Here is a 14399-nt window from a genome sequence, read left to right as displayed (position 1 = left end):
AAAATAAAATGTATTATTTCATTGTTACAATGTTATCTAGTGCTCATTTTACCAATCTAGAAAAAGGTACTGCATCCAGTAATACAGATAGGCAATCATCGTGCAGTAGTCTGCACTTAGAATCATTTGTCGAAATCCTTTTCATTAGCGATTTTTCCTCTCAATAGCAGAAGAGAACGTCCTTGGCCCGTGCAGTCTCCTTGGTTTCCATTTCTGGAACACGTAATGTGTACAGGGCTGAGGATCAAACTGAAACAAGCAACATATATGGCTGAATGAAAACAATCTTGCAGGAAGCTGTATCCTGGATTGCCATTTGTTGCAATTTTTGGACCCTAGACCTAGGGATGGACTGCAACGGAAATTCAGTCCTGGCATTTGAAAGCCCAGGGGCCCATGCTTTCCTTGCTACTTCCCAAGATGGGGGTTTCTATTACTAATATTACCCTGCCTGCAGCAAATCAAGATTTACTACAAAACCTATATAATCAATGATACTGTTCTAAAAGATTTAATAATAATAATAATACTACAATAATAATATTGCAGTATAGCAGATGGACACTACCAGTGTCTGATAGTATCAGTGATAATACTGTCATACTGATCATTAATACAAAATGCTGTATTAGGACAGATATTACTGCCATACAGTGACCATGTAATGGGGAAATCAGTTCTAACCAAGTACCATTAATGTTCTCGATGATCATAGTCATTTATTTTCCATTTTCTTTTCCTTACGGCCCACACCGCCATAACCCTTTCTTACAACTATAACTTTTCCCTGCAGAATGTAACACAGAAATATCTTTGACTTCTTCCCAGAACCCTCCTCACATTCTCCACCTCTACACACACCCTATAATGCTATTAAAAATGCCCTATGCAGTAATAATGCCTATTCTGTGTCCTGTATAACAATGACCCCATAGCGCCTCATAATAACCCACCACCACCACCTTTCTTTCTTTCTTGGACTAATGAGCTCTCACCTAGATCCAGACTTGCATACTAGTGTATCTTAGAAAATTGACTGAAGAGGTCTAAAAAGATTAGGTAAAGAAATGTGGAATATCCTTGATGAGTTATAGTAGTAAATTGAAACGATAATGTAAACCTAATTAGACTTGTTTCTGATATTTAATTGAAAGTCAATAGTTCGGATATATCCATTTAAATGTAAAACCACAAAAATGCTTTTATATTTGCAAAAAAAAATGCACAAACTCCCTGGGTTAAGGGCCAATAATCTTGAACAAAATCTTGAGCAAAATACTCGATCATCAGGTGACTGGGACCATTCATGCCAGAATTAAAATCATTCCCTGCAGCACATCCTCCTGTATAAACAGCGGATGTGCTGCCGAAGACTTGGTGTTGTATGCTTACAGAACACTCATATTCACTCTGTGAACCGGTCGTCCTGCCTAAGGCTAGTTTCACACTAGCGTTTTGCCGAGCAGCGGACGTCGTCTGTGAAGCCCCGCCCACTGCCACAGCTCTGCCCACATCCGCATGCGGCCTGCGTACCTATCTTTAACATTAGGTACGCAGGTCATGCGGATGTACGCGGATGCCTCCTCATGCTTCGTTTTGACACTGCTGAGAAAATAAGAAATTACAACCACTTGCGTTTTACGCGGGTCGCCGCATCGTCAAAACGACGCATGCGGAGGCATCCGCATACATCCGCATGACCTGTGTACCTAATGTTAAAGATAGGTACCAGGCCGCATGCGGAAGTGGGCGGAGCTGAGCGGCCATGGGCGGGGCTTGACAGAGGAAGTCTGCAGCTCAGCAAAACGCTAGTAAGAAACTAGCCTAAGTAGCGGTATATAGCCAATCTAAAGTCGTTTAGAAACCGCTGTCGGCTCATCTAAATGAGCCCTTAGAAAGGCAAAGAAGTAGGTAAGATTAGGGGGTGACTGTTAATCAAGATTAAAGTTTTCATGCAAATGGAGGATTCTTGGGGACAAACCCTTCAGCTATGAAAGACTGTGTACACTTCTTTGCAGAGTCGAAGGCATGCTAAAGTATATGAGCAGTTAAGAAGAGGCCAAATACTTCCTTACATCTGTATACATGTGTCATCTTCTTAAAAGCTAATGCTAACCTGTAGGAAATCCCACTAGCACTTCAACATATTTCTGTATTAGTTTCAATGTGTGTTAAATTATATAACAATCGAAAAAGTAATGACCAATATTCTGTTTTTCTTTTCGCAGGCATTAAATGTATCTGGTGTTGGAGCTTTCAGTGACCTAGTGAGCTGCAGGACGCCAGCTTCTGTCCCAGATGTGGTGCCTAACCTCTATGTGATAGATGGAGCCCATCTAGAATCCTACACAATGCTCTCCTCCGTGTGCCTATTACTAAGCTGGGAGGAACCCTGCTGCAATGGATCAGAAATCACTGCGTATCACATAGACTTGGGAGACTTTAGTATCTCGGTAGAGAATGTAACAAGTTACGTCATTGAGAATCTGCAGCCAGAAGCATCCTACCAGTATGTACCCTTTTATTTCTGCTTTATTAAAGATAAGGAATTGACCATATTAAACATATCTGGAGTAGATCCGGTTTTCTGTATCTGTTATTGATCTGATTACTTATTCAATGCTGATAGAAGATATTTTCAATGTTTCACATCTTTGTGTATTCCTACTGTCCAAGTATTATCATGGTATTTTCAAAATTACAATCAGCACTTAATTTGCTCAAAACTGATTATCGTGACATTTTACCTTATTTAATAGTAGGATCAGATGTTCCAATTGACTAACAAATACTAATCACAGTTCGAAAATCAATGTAAACATGTGGAATGTGGTTACGTCCCTGAGGAAGCCATTCCTGTGGCTATACGCATGGGACTCTCATTCCCATATGATGTTTTTCTCATGAGCCAATTTACCTGAGTGACTATGCACGTGGCACTTTATCGCACCTCTATTACATTCTTTTGATACTGCATTATTTCTGTATTATCTGTGTACCTACATTGCACCTCTATTTGACATTACATAGAGTTGTGTTCTGGCGCAGATAAATTGTTTTTATTTGTCATGTGTAGGTCTTTCTGTTTGCTACATAATAAAAATGTATATTGTTAAAATTTAGGGCACGCAAACTATCTTTTGTATGCATCTTTCCTTTTTTTTAATTGCATATGTTCTACACGTTATTTGGTTAGTGCTACATTAATATACAGGTGATGCCAGCTCCATTGGAGTTTTTCAGTATTTAGTTACATCTATAAGGATTGCGAAATAGGGTTTGAGTGGTACAACTGTAAAAATCAGTAACTGTCGGCCCCTGTAGAAGGCATTATGAATATTTAATAACTGGATGTAATGGCTTCCACCCCCAACATCAGATGAACATGCTAGTTATGATTTTTGAGGATATAAAGATATACATGATTTCATGTTTAATAATGTCTAATAATGCTTAATATAATATAATAGTCCTAACTCCTCATTGAGGGCTCCTGTTGTGAATTCTGTGGCTGAGTTCACTTCTGTGGTCACAAGTGGTATTGCAGTCTCTGGGCTTCCTCCCTCAGGTGTTTTGGTGAGCTCGTTGGCTGCCTTGCTATTTAGCTCCACCTGAGTCTGTCTTCCTTGCTCCTTGTCAATGTTCCAGTGTTGGATCTGAGCTACTGCATCTTTCCTTGGGCCTGCTGCTCTGCTAGATAAGTGCTTCTAGTTTGTTTTCTGTTTTTTCTGTCCAGCTTGCTATTAACTTTTGCTGGAAGCTCTGAGAAGCAAAGGGGTGTACCGCCGTGCTGTTAGTTCGGCACGGTGGGTCTTTTTGCCCCTTTGCGTGGTTTTCGTTTTAGGGTTTTTTGTAGACTGCATAGTTCTCTTTGCTATCCTCGCTCTGTCTAGAATATCGGGCCTCACTTTGCTGAATCTATTTCATTCCTACGTTTGTCTTTTCATCTTGCTAACAGTCATTATATGTGGGGGGCTGCCTATTCCTTTGGGGTATTTCTCTGAGGTAAGTCAGGCTTGTATTTCTATCTTCAGGCTAGTCAGCTCCTCAGGCAGTGCCGAGTTGCATAGGTAGTGATAGGCGCAATCCACTGCTGCTTATAGTTGTGTGAGGATAGATCAGGTACTGCAGTCTACAGAGATTCCACGTCTCAGAGCTCGTCCTATTGTTTTTGGTTATTGCCAGATCTCTGTATGTGCGCTGATTACTGCACGCTGTGTTGCCTGATTGCCAGCCACAACAGTACAAGGAGCCACACCAATGATTCCCAATAGAGGGAAAAAAGAAATCCTGACATCATTTTTTTTTCTTAGCTCTGTCTTCAGTCTTTTTTTTCCCCTAGACATTAGAGTGCTTCAGGACATAGCTGTGGACATGGATATTCAGGCTCTGTGCTCCTCAATGGATAATCTCGTTGTAAATGTACAAAAGATTCAAGATACTATTGATCAGAAATCATAGTAACATAGTAACATAGTAACATAGTTAGTAAGGCCGAAAAAAGACATTTGTCCATCCAGTTCAGCCTATATTCCATCATAATAAATCCCCAGATCTACGTCCTTCTACAGAACCTAATAATTGTATGATACAATATTGTTCTGCTCCAGGAAGACATCCAGGCCTCTCTTGAACCCCTCGACTGAGTTCGCCATCACCACCTCCTCAGGCAAGCAATTCCAGATTCTCACTGCCCTAACAGTAAAGAATCCTCTTCTATGTTGGTGGAAAAACCTTCTCTCCTCCAGACGCAAAGAATGCCCCCTTGTGCCCGTCACCTTCCTTGGTATAAACAGATCCTCAGCGAGATATTTGTATTGTCCCCTTATATACTTATACATGGTTATTAGATCGCCCCTCAGTCGTCTTTTTTCTAGACTAAATAATCCTAATTTCGCTAATCTATCTGGGTATTGTAGTTCTCCCATCCCCTTTATTAATTTTGTTGCCCTCCTTTGTACTCTCTCTAGTTCCATTATATCCTTCCTGAGCACCGGTGCCCAAAACTGGACACAGTACTCCATGTGCGGTCTAACTAGGGATTTGTACAGAGGCAGTATAATGCTCTCATCATGTGTATCCAGACCTCTTTTAATGCACCCCATGATCCTGTTTGCCTTGGCAGCTGCTGCCTGGCACTGGCTGCTCCAGGTAAGTTTATCATTAACTAGGATCCCCAAGTCCTTCTCCCTGTCAGATTTACCCAGTGGTTTCCCGTTCAGTGTGTAATGGTGATATTGATTCCTTCTTCCCATGTGTATAACCTTACATTTATCATTGTTAAACCTCATCTGCCACCTTTCAGCCCAAGTTTCCAACTTATCCAGATCCATCTGTAGCAGAATACTATCTTCTCTTGTATTAACTGCTTTACATAGTTTTGTATCATCTGCAAATATCGATATTTTACTGTGTAAACCTTCTACCAGATCATTAATGAATATGTTGAAGAGAACAGGTCCCAATACTGACCCCTGCGGTACCCCACTGGTCACAGCGACCCAGTTAGAGACTATACCATTTATAACCACCCTCTGCTTTCTATCACTAAGCCAGTTACTAACCCATTTACACACATTTTCCCCCAGACCAAGCATTCTCATTTTGTGTACCAACCTCTTGTGCGGCACGGTATCAAACGCTTTGGAAAAATCGAGATATACCACGTCCAATGACTCACCGTGGTCCAGCCTATAGCTTACCTCTTCATAAAAACTGATTAGATTGGTTTGACAGGAGCGATTTCTCATAAACCCATGCTGATATGGAGTTAAACAGTTATTCTCATTGAGATAATCCAGAATAACATCCCTCAGAAACCCTTCAAATATTTTACCAACAATAGAGGTTAGACTTACTGGCCTATAATTTCCAGGTTCACTTTTACAGCCCTTTTTGAATATTGGCACCACATTTGCTATGCGCCAGTCCTGCGGAACAGACCCTGTCGCTATAGAGTCACTAAAAATAAGAAATAATGGTTTATCTATTACATTACTTAGTTCTCTTAGTACTCGTGGGTGTATGCCATCCGGACCCGGAGATTTATCTATTTTAATCTTATTTAGCCGGTTTCGCACCTCTTCTTGGGTTAGATTGGTGACCCTTAATATAGGGTTTTCATTGTTTCTTGGGATTTCACCTAGCATTTCATTTTCCACCGTGAATACCGTGGAGAAGAAGGTGTTTAATATGTTAGCTTTTTCCTCGTCATCTACAACCATTCTTTCCTCACTATTTTTTAAGGGGCCTACATTTTCAGTTCGATGCTAGAACCAAGAATTCCGATTCCTGATTTGTTTTTTGGTGACAGAACTAAGTTCCTGAGCTTCAGAAATAATTGTAAGCTATTTTTGGCCTTGAAACCTCATTCTTCTGGTAATCCTATTCAACAGGTTTTGATTATTATTTCTTTTTTGCGCGGCGACCCACAGGACTGGGCGTTTTCTCTTGCACCAGGAGATTCTGCATTGAGTAATGTTGATGCATTTTTCCAGGCGCTGGGATTGCTTTACGATGAGCCTAATTCAGTGGATCAGGCTGAGAAAAATCTGCTGGCTTTATGCCAGGGTCAGGATGATGTAGAAGTATATTGTCAGAAATTTAGGAAGTGGTCAGTACTCACTCTGTGGAATGAATCTGCACTAGCGGCTTTGTTCAGAAAGGGTCTCTCTGAAGCTCTTAAGGATGTTATGGTGGGATTTCCTATGCCTGCTGGTTTGAATGAGTCTATGTCCTTGGCCATTCAGATCGGTCGTCGCTTGCGCGAGCGTAAATCTGTGCACCATCTGGCGGTATTGTCTGAGAGTAAACCTGAGCCTATGCAGTGCGACAGGACTATGACTAAAGTAGAACGGCAAGAACACAGACGTCTGAACAGACTGTGTTTCTATTGTGGTGATTCTACTCATGCTATTTCTAATTGTCCTAAACGCACTAGGCGGTTCGATAGCTCTGCCGTTATTGGTACTGTACAGTCCAAATTCCTTTTGTCCATTACCTTAATGTGCTCTTTGTCATTGTATTCTGTCATGGCGTTTGTGGATTCAGGCGCTGCCCTGAATCTGATGGATTTGGATTATGCTAAACGTTGTGGATTTTTCTTGGAGCCTTTGCGGTGTCCTATTCCGTTGAGAGGAATTGATGCTACACCTTTGGCCAAGAATAAGCCTCAGTACTGGGCCCAGCTGACCATGTGCATGGCTCCTGCACATCAGGAAGTTATTCGCTTTCTGGTACTGCATAATTTGCATGATGTGGTCGTGTTGGGGTTGCCATGGCTACAAACCCATAATCCAGTATTGGATTGGAACTCTATGTCGGTAACCAGCTGGGGTTGTCAGGGAGTACATGGTGATGTTCCATTTTTGTCTATTTCGTCATCCATTCCTTCTGACATCCCAGAGTTCTTGTCGGACTTTCAGGATGTATTTGAAGAGTCCAAGTCTGATGCCCTACCTCCGCATAGGAATTGTGATTGTGCTATCGATTTGATTCCTGGTAGTAAATTCCCTAAGGGTCGTTTATTTAATTTGTCCGTACCTGAACACACCGCTATGCGCAGTTATGTGAAGGAGTCCCTGGAGAAGGGACATATTCGCCCATCGTCGTCACCATTGGGAGCAGGGTTCTTTTTTGTAGCCAAGAAGGATGGTTCGCTAAGACCGTGTATTGATTACCGCCTTCTTAATAAGATCACTGTTAAGTTTCAGTATCCCTTGCCATTGATTTCTGACTTGTTTGCTCGGATTAAGGGGGCTAGTTGGTTTACTAAGATTCATCTTCGTGGTGCGTATAATCTGGTAAGAATCAGGCAGGGAGATGAATGGAAAACGGCATTTAATACGCCCGAGGGTCATTTTGAGTATCTGGTGATGCCGTTCGGACTTGCCAATGCTCCATCTGTTTTTCAGTCTTTTATGCATGACATTTTCCGTGAGTATCTGGATAAATTCTTGATTGTTTACTTGGATGACATTTTGATCTTCTCAGATGATTGGGAGTCTCATGTGAAGCAAGTCAGAATGGTTTTCCAGGTACTGCGTGCTAATTCCTTGTTCGTGAAGGGATCAAAGTGTCTCTTCGGTGTGCAGAAAGTTTCATTTTTGGGGTTCATCTTTTCCCCTTCTACTATCGAGATGGATCCGGTTAAGGTTCAGGCCATCCAGGATTGGACTCAGCCGACATCTCTAAAAAGTCTGCAGAAATTCCTGGGCTTTGCTAATTTTTATCGTCGCTTCATCTGTAATTTTTCTAGCATTGCCAGACCATTGACCGATTTGACCAAGAAGGGTGCTGATTTGGTTAATTGGTCTTCTGCTGCCGTGGAAGCTTTTCAGGAGTTGAAGCGTCGTTTTTGCTGTGCCCCTGTGTTGTGTCAACCTGATGTTTCTCTTCCGTTCCAGGTCGAGGTTGATGCTTCTGAGATTGGTGCAGGGGCGGTTTTGTCACAGAGAGGTTCTGGTTGCTCAGTGTTCAAACCATGTGCTTTCTTTTCCAGGAAATTTTCTGCTGCTGAGCGTAATTATGATGTGGGCAACCGAGAGTTGCTGGCCATGAAGTGGGCATTCGAGGAGTGGCGTCATTGGCTTGAGGGTGCTAAGCATCGCGTGGTGGTTTTGACTGATCATAAGAACCTTACTTATCTTGAGTCTGCCAAGCGCTTGAATCCTAGACAGGCCCGTTGGTCGTTATTTTTTGCTCGTTTTGATTTTGTGATTTCATACCTTCCGGGCTCTAAAAATGTGAAGGCGGATGCTCTGTCTAGGAGTTTTGTGCCCGACTCTCCGGGGTTATCTGAGCCGGCGAGTATCCTCAAGGAAGGAGTCATTGTGTCTGCCATCTCCCCTGATTTGCGGAGAGTGTTGCAGAAATTTCAGGCTAATAAACCTGATCGTTGTCCGGCCGAGAAACTGTTCGTCCCTGATAGGTGGACTAGTAAAGTTATCTCTGAACTTCATTGTTCGGTGCTGGCCGGTCATCCAGGAATCTTTGGTACCAGGGAGTTGGTTGCTAGATCCTTCTGGTGGCCATCTCTGTCACGGGATGTGCGTGCTTTTGTGCAGTCCTGTGGAATTTGTGCTAGGGCTAAGCCCTGCTGTTCACGTGCCAGTGGGTTGCTTTTGCCCTTGCCGGTCCCGAAGAGGCCTTGGACACATATTTCGATGGATTTCATTTCTGACCTTCCCGTTTCTCAAAAAATGTCGGTCATTTGGGTGGTCTGTGATCGCTTTTCTAAAATTGTCCATCTGGTGCCCTTGGTTAAATTGCCTTCCTCCTCTGATTTGGTGCCTTTGTTCTTCCAGCATGTGGTTCGTTTACATGGCATTCCTGAGAATATTGTTTCTGACAGAGGTTCCCAGTTTGTCTCGAGGTTCTGGCGAGCCTTTTGTGGTAGGATGGGCATTGACCTATCTTTCTCCTCGGCCTTCCATCCTCAGACTAATGGCCAGACCGAACGAACCAATCAGACCTTGGAAACATATCTGAGATGTTTTGTTTCCGCTGACCAGGATGATTGGGTGTCATTTTTGCCGTTGGCTGAGTTCGCCCTTAATAATCGGGCCAGCTCGGCTACCTTGGTCTCTCCATTTTTCTGCAATTCTGGGTTCCATCCTCGTTTCTCTTCAGGACAGGTTGAGTCTTCGGACTGTCCTGGTGTGGATTCTGTGGTGGACAGGTTGCAGCAGATCTGGACTCAGGTAGTGGACAATTTGACCTTGTCCCAGGAGAAGGCTCAGCTTTTTGCTAATCGCAGACGCCGTGTGGGACCCCGACTTCGTGTTGGGGATCTGGTTTGGTTATCTTCTCGTCATATTCCTATGAAGGTTTCCTCTCCTAAATTTAAACCTCGTTTTATTGGTCCGTATAGGATTTCTGAGATTCTCAATCCGGTGTCTTTTCGTCTGACCCTCCCAGACTCCTTTTCCATACATAATGTATTCCATAGGTCGTTGTTGAGGAGATACGTGGCACCTATGGTTCCATCTGTGGAGCCTCCTGCCCCTGTTTTGGTGGAGGGGGAATTGGAGTATATTGTGGAGAAGATTTTGGATTCTCGTGTCTCTAGACGGAAACTCCAGTATCTGGTCAAATGGAAGGGTTATGCTCAGGAAGATAATTCCTGGGTTTTTGCCTCTGATGTCCATGCCCCAGATCTTGTTCGTGCCTTTCATGTGGCTCATCCTGGTCGGCCTGGGGGTTCTGGTGAGGGTTCGGTGACCCCTCCTCAAGGGGGGGGTACTGTTGTGAATTCTGTGGCTGAGTTCACTTCTGTGGTCACAAGTGGTATTGCAGTCTCTGGGCTTCCTCCCTCAGGTGTTTTGGTGAGCTCGTTGGCTGCCTTGCTATTTAGCTCCACCTGAGTCTGTCTTCCTTGCTCCTTGTCAATGTTCCAGTGTTGGATCTGAGCTACTGCATCTTTCCTTGGGCCTGCTGCTCTGCTAGATAAGTGCTTCTAGTTTGTTTTCTGTTCAGCTTGCTATTAACTTTTGCTGGAAGCTCTGAGAAGCAAAGGGGTGTACCGCCGTGCTGTTAGTTCGGCACGGTGGGTCTTTTTGCCCCTTTGCGTGGTTTTCGTTTTAGGGTTTTTTGTAGACTGCATAGTTCTCTTTGTTATCCTCGCTCTGTCTAGAATATCGGGCCTCACTTTGCTGAATCTATTTCATTCCTACGTTTGTCTTTTCATCTTGCTAACAGTCATTATATGTGGGGGGCTGCCTATTCCTTTGGGGTATTTCTCTGAGGTAAGTCAGGCTTGTATTTCTATCTTCAGGCTAGTCAGCTCCTCAGGCAGTGCCGAGTTGCATAGGTAGTGATAGGCGCAATCCACTGCTGCTTATAGTTGTGTGAGGATAGATCAGGTACTGCAGTCTACAGAGATTCCACGTCTCAGAGCTCGTCCTATTGTTTTTGGTTATTGCCAGATCTCTGTATGTGCGCTGATTACTGCACGCTGTGTTGCCTGATTGCCAGCCACAACAGGCTCCTTCAGATGCCCGTGAAATATAGGAAGCTATCACGCTTTTTTGTCGGAAGATGCACCTCCAGTCTTTGCATTTGATTCCAAGATCAGACCGATGATCACAGATGTCTGAAGGAGCACGAAGTATTACTTTTACAACATACCACAGTACCATTTCCAGAACACAATGAGAGTAGCACGAGAATCGCCGGCTGTGATCAGCGGTAAGCTTAAAGACTACTGTGTTTGTTTGTTCTGGTGGCCATGGCCATGTCACCGCTCATCACAGCCTTCGGATGTAGCACAGTCAGGATCGCTGTAGGACCTTCTTATTATGGATTTATAGTGGACCCTTGTGAATTACTTTTATTTTTAGCAATAAATTGGTAAAAGAGGGTAATTGTCGGGGAGTGCTTTTTAAAATTAAAGGACTTTTCTGTGTATATTTATTTGTTTTTACTGTGGGCTTAATAATGGGGGTGTCTGATTTGACACCTCTCCATTATTAACCCCAGGGCTTGATGACAGCTGTAATTTTTGACAAATCACAGCTGTCATCAAACTCATATATTACTCTGATTGCCACCGCACCAGGGCATTGAGATGAGCCGGATAAAGTGTCAGATTTGGCATGTCTAATGTAGTGCTCTAATTCTGCTGCAGCTGAGGGCTGATGTTCCTGGTCTGGGAGGGGCCAATATACATGGGCCCTTCCTCGTTCCCAGGCTATTAATATCAGCCCACAGCTGTCTGTATAGTGTTTGTTAGTAAATATAGGGGGGACCCCACAAAAAATTTTTTTGAGAGGGTCTCCCCTGTAATAATCAGGAAAGGCTAAGCAAACAGCTGTGAGCTGATATTAGTAGCCTGGGAACCTTTTATGGCTATTTAAGACACGCTAGACGAAGACCGTGACCTCTGCCTACAACGATCATCAGACTCGCCTGATCTCGCTGATCGCAGGGAGTCTAAGTGACAGTCATGACTGTTGTTGTCAGCGCTAGACACAGATGGGACCACTGACTTCAACTGTCATCAGACTTGCTTGGTCTCGCTGATGACCAGAGGGTGACCAGGCAACAATGATGAGAGCTGCATTCAGCACCCGGTGCCTGGTAACAGCACGAACTGTACTTTTTTTTTTTTCCCAGGTGAAGGTACTTGTCTGAAGAGCCACGGATGTCAATGGGGTGTCTAGAACTTGACAAAAAACAAAAAATGTATATAAGCACTAATAGGCAGGTAATGGCAACTTACCTGCCTGTTGTGCATGGCATCGTACTTACCCGGCAGGAGCAGTGTGTGATGGCTCTGTTCCGGGGAAGATCGGTGCCTGACACAACAGGCAAGTATGCTGCTATTACCCGCCTGGTAGTGCTTAGAAACTTTTTTTTGGCCTGGATATCCCCTTTTACCCCTTCCCAACATGCACCACTATTTTCCCGCAAATCGCTGTATATATGCGGTGCCATGATCGTGCAGGCTCATCCTGAGCACCGTCGCCATCGAGTGCAGGTGTCAGCTCTATGTGAGAGCTGACAGCCTGCAGCGATGCCCAAGTTCGGTGCTAGCAAAGATCGCGGGCATTTAGCCCCTGTGATATCGCTGTCTATAGTGATAGTGGCATCACAGAGGGAGAGAGGTTCCTCTGAGCTCCCATCTGCACAACGCAATGCGATCGCGTTATGCCGATAATGTCCATGGTGACACCATGCCAAAAGATGGCCACAGGGTTCCCAAGGACTGTGGCTTATCAGTTCATGCTCAGAACACGAGCTGTCATGCCTCCTCCCTGCATGAAGGATGCTGCTCTCAAAATAAAGATCAAAAAATAAATAAATATATTAATCCAATAAATGTTTATTTATGTAAAAAAATTATTTATGTAAAAAAAAAAGTACACATATTTGGTATCGCCGCTTCCAGAACGACCCGACCTATAAATATCTCACTAGTTAACCCCTTGCGTGAATATCGTTAAAAAATAAATAAAAAATAGGCAAAAAAGATGCTTTATCATCATACCGCTGAACAATAAAATATGATCAAAAAGCTCAATCTAAATAAATATGGAATATCTGAAAACATGATCTTGTCCCGCAAAAAAGCAAGCCGCCATGCAGCTCCGATAGCTGAAAAATAAAAAAAGTTATAGCTCTCAGAATAAAGCTATGTAAAAATTTCTATAAAATTGTCTTTGTTGTGTAAAAATGGAAAAATATAAAAAAGCGATATAAATGTGGTATCACTGTAATCATACTGACCCTGCGAATAAAGTTGCCTTATCAATTTTGCCACACGCGGAAGTCATTAAAAAAAATTCCAAAAAATAATTCCTGAATTGCTGTTTTTTGTTGATTCTGCCTCCCAAAAATCTGAATAAAAAGCAATCAAAAAAGGTAAAGTGCCCAAAAATGGTACCAGTGAAAACATCAACTTGTTCCGCAAGAAACAAGCCATCACATGACTGTCAGCCGAGCTCTGGAAAAATTATGGCAATAAAAAATGTCTTTTAGTATATGACAGCAGCCAAACATAAAAACCCGGTATAAATCTGGTATCGCTGTAATCACACCTAATCGCTTATACTGCACGAGGAACAGCATAAAAAATAAATGAAACCAATTCTTCACCTGCTGTTAATTATTTTTCATTCTGCTGCCAAAAAATCGCAGTAAGGCTCTGCTCACACTTATCCTGCACTCTACGTTGAACGCTTTTACAAGGAAACCCTGGTATATCTCTGAAAAACACATGATTCAGATGGAATGCCTAGCAGGAGATTTCCTGTAATAAGGCAGATGGAGGCACTGTGGACTGGACGTGGATGCAGTGTGTCTGCCTATGATTCGGCGGTGTCCGTCTTTTTAGGTGTGCTTAAAAGCATGGTAGACCACAGTTTTGTGCACGTCTGAAAAGAAGCTAAACCAAGTCCAGAGTAACACTGCTGCCGAATTACAGTGAATGTATTTCTCAGGGGTCTCAGCTGAATCATGTCACTCTGAGAATTACATGTAAACCCGATGTAAGTGCTCAGCGTAGAGCGCCAGATAAATGTGATCCCAAAATTGATGGAAAATGTCCCCTACAAAAGGTTCAACTCAATCTGTTAATGGAATTATAAGGAGCTTCCATGTTACTGGTAGTACAAAGGCTCTGGAAAAGCGCTAAAGCTCTTTTTTTCCCCACAGAAGAAATTCGGCAAATTCTGCCCTCCCAAATCCAAATGGCCTCTCCCTTCTGAGTACCACAGTGTACCAAAACCACATTTTGCTTCCACATGTTCTGCATTTCTGTAGAGCTGACAGCCCACCTAATGTACAGGTGCATGTCTCCAGAAGCATGAGCTGGGCACTGCCACGTACTGGTGACTGCACCGTACTGAAGACTACAACGTATAGGCATTACAATGGCAGTTTGCAATTTTCACTCAGCA

The 14399-nt window shown here is 43.2% G+C and overlaps 1 protein-coding gene across 1 annotated transcript in view; it reads left to right on the top strand.

Annotated features, from left to right (window-relative positions):
• Positions 1–14399, top strand: part of FNDC3B (fibronectin type III domain containing 3B) — a 598527-nt gene that overhangs the window by 491793 nt on the left and 92335 nt on the right. Inside the window, exon 22 of the mRNA XM_069727312.1 lies at positions 2229–2509. Within this exon, the coding sequence (XP_069583413.1) occupies positions 2229–2509 (281 nt within the window). The remainder of the gene's footprint in view (positions 1–2228; positions 2510–14399) is intronic.

This window comes from Ranitomeya imitator, chromosome 5, assembly GCF_032444005.1.
Source record: "Ranitomeya imitator isolate aRanImi1 chromosome 5, aRanImi1.pri, whole genome shotgun sequence".
Classification (NCBI taxonomy): domain Eukaryota; kingdom Metazoa; phylum Chordata; class Amphibia; order Anura; family Dendrobatidae; genus Ranitomeya; species Ranitomeya imitator.
The sequence above is the reverse complement of the archived record's forward strand: the minus strand, read 5'-3'. Positions and strand labels throughout refer to the sequence as shown.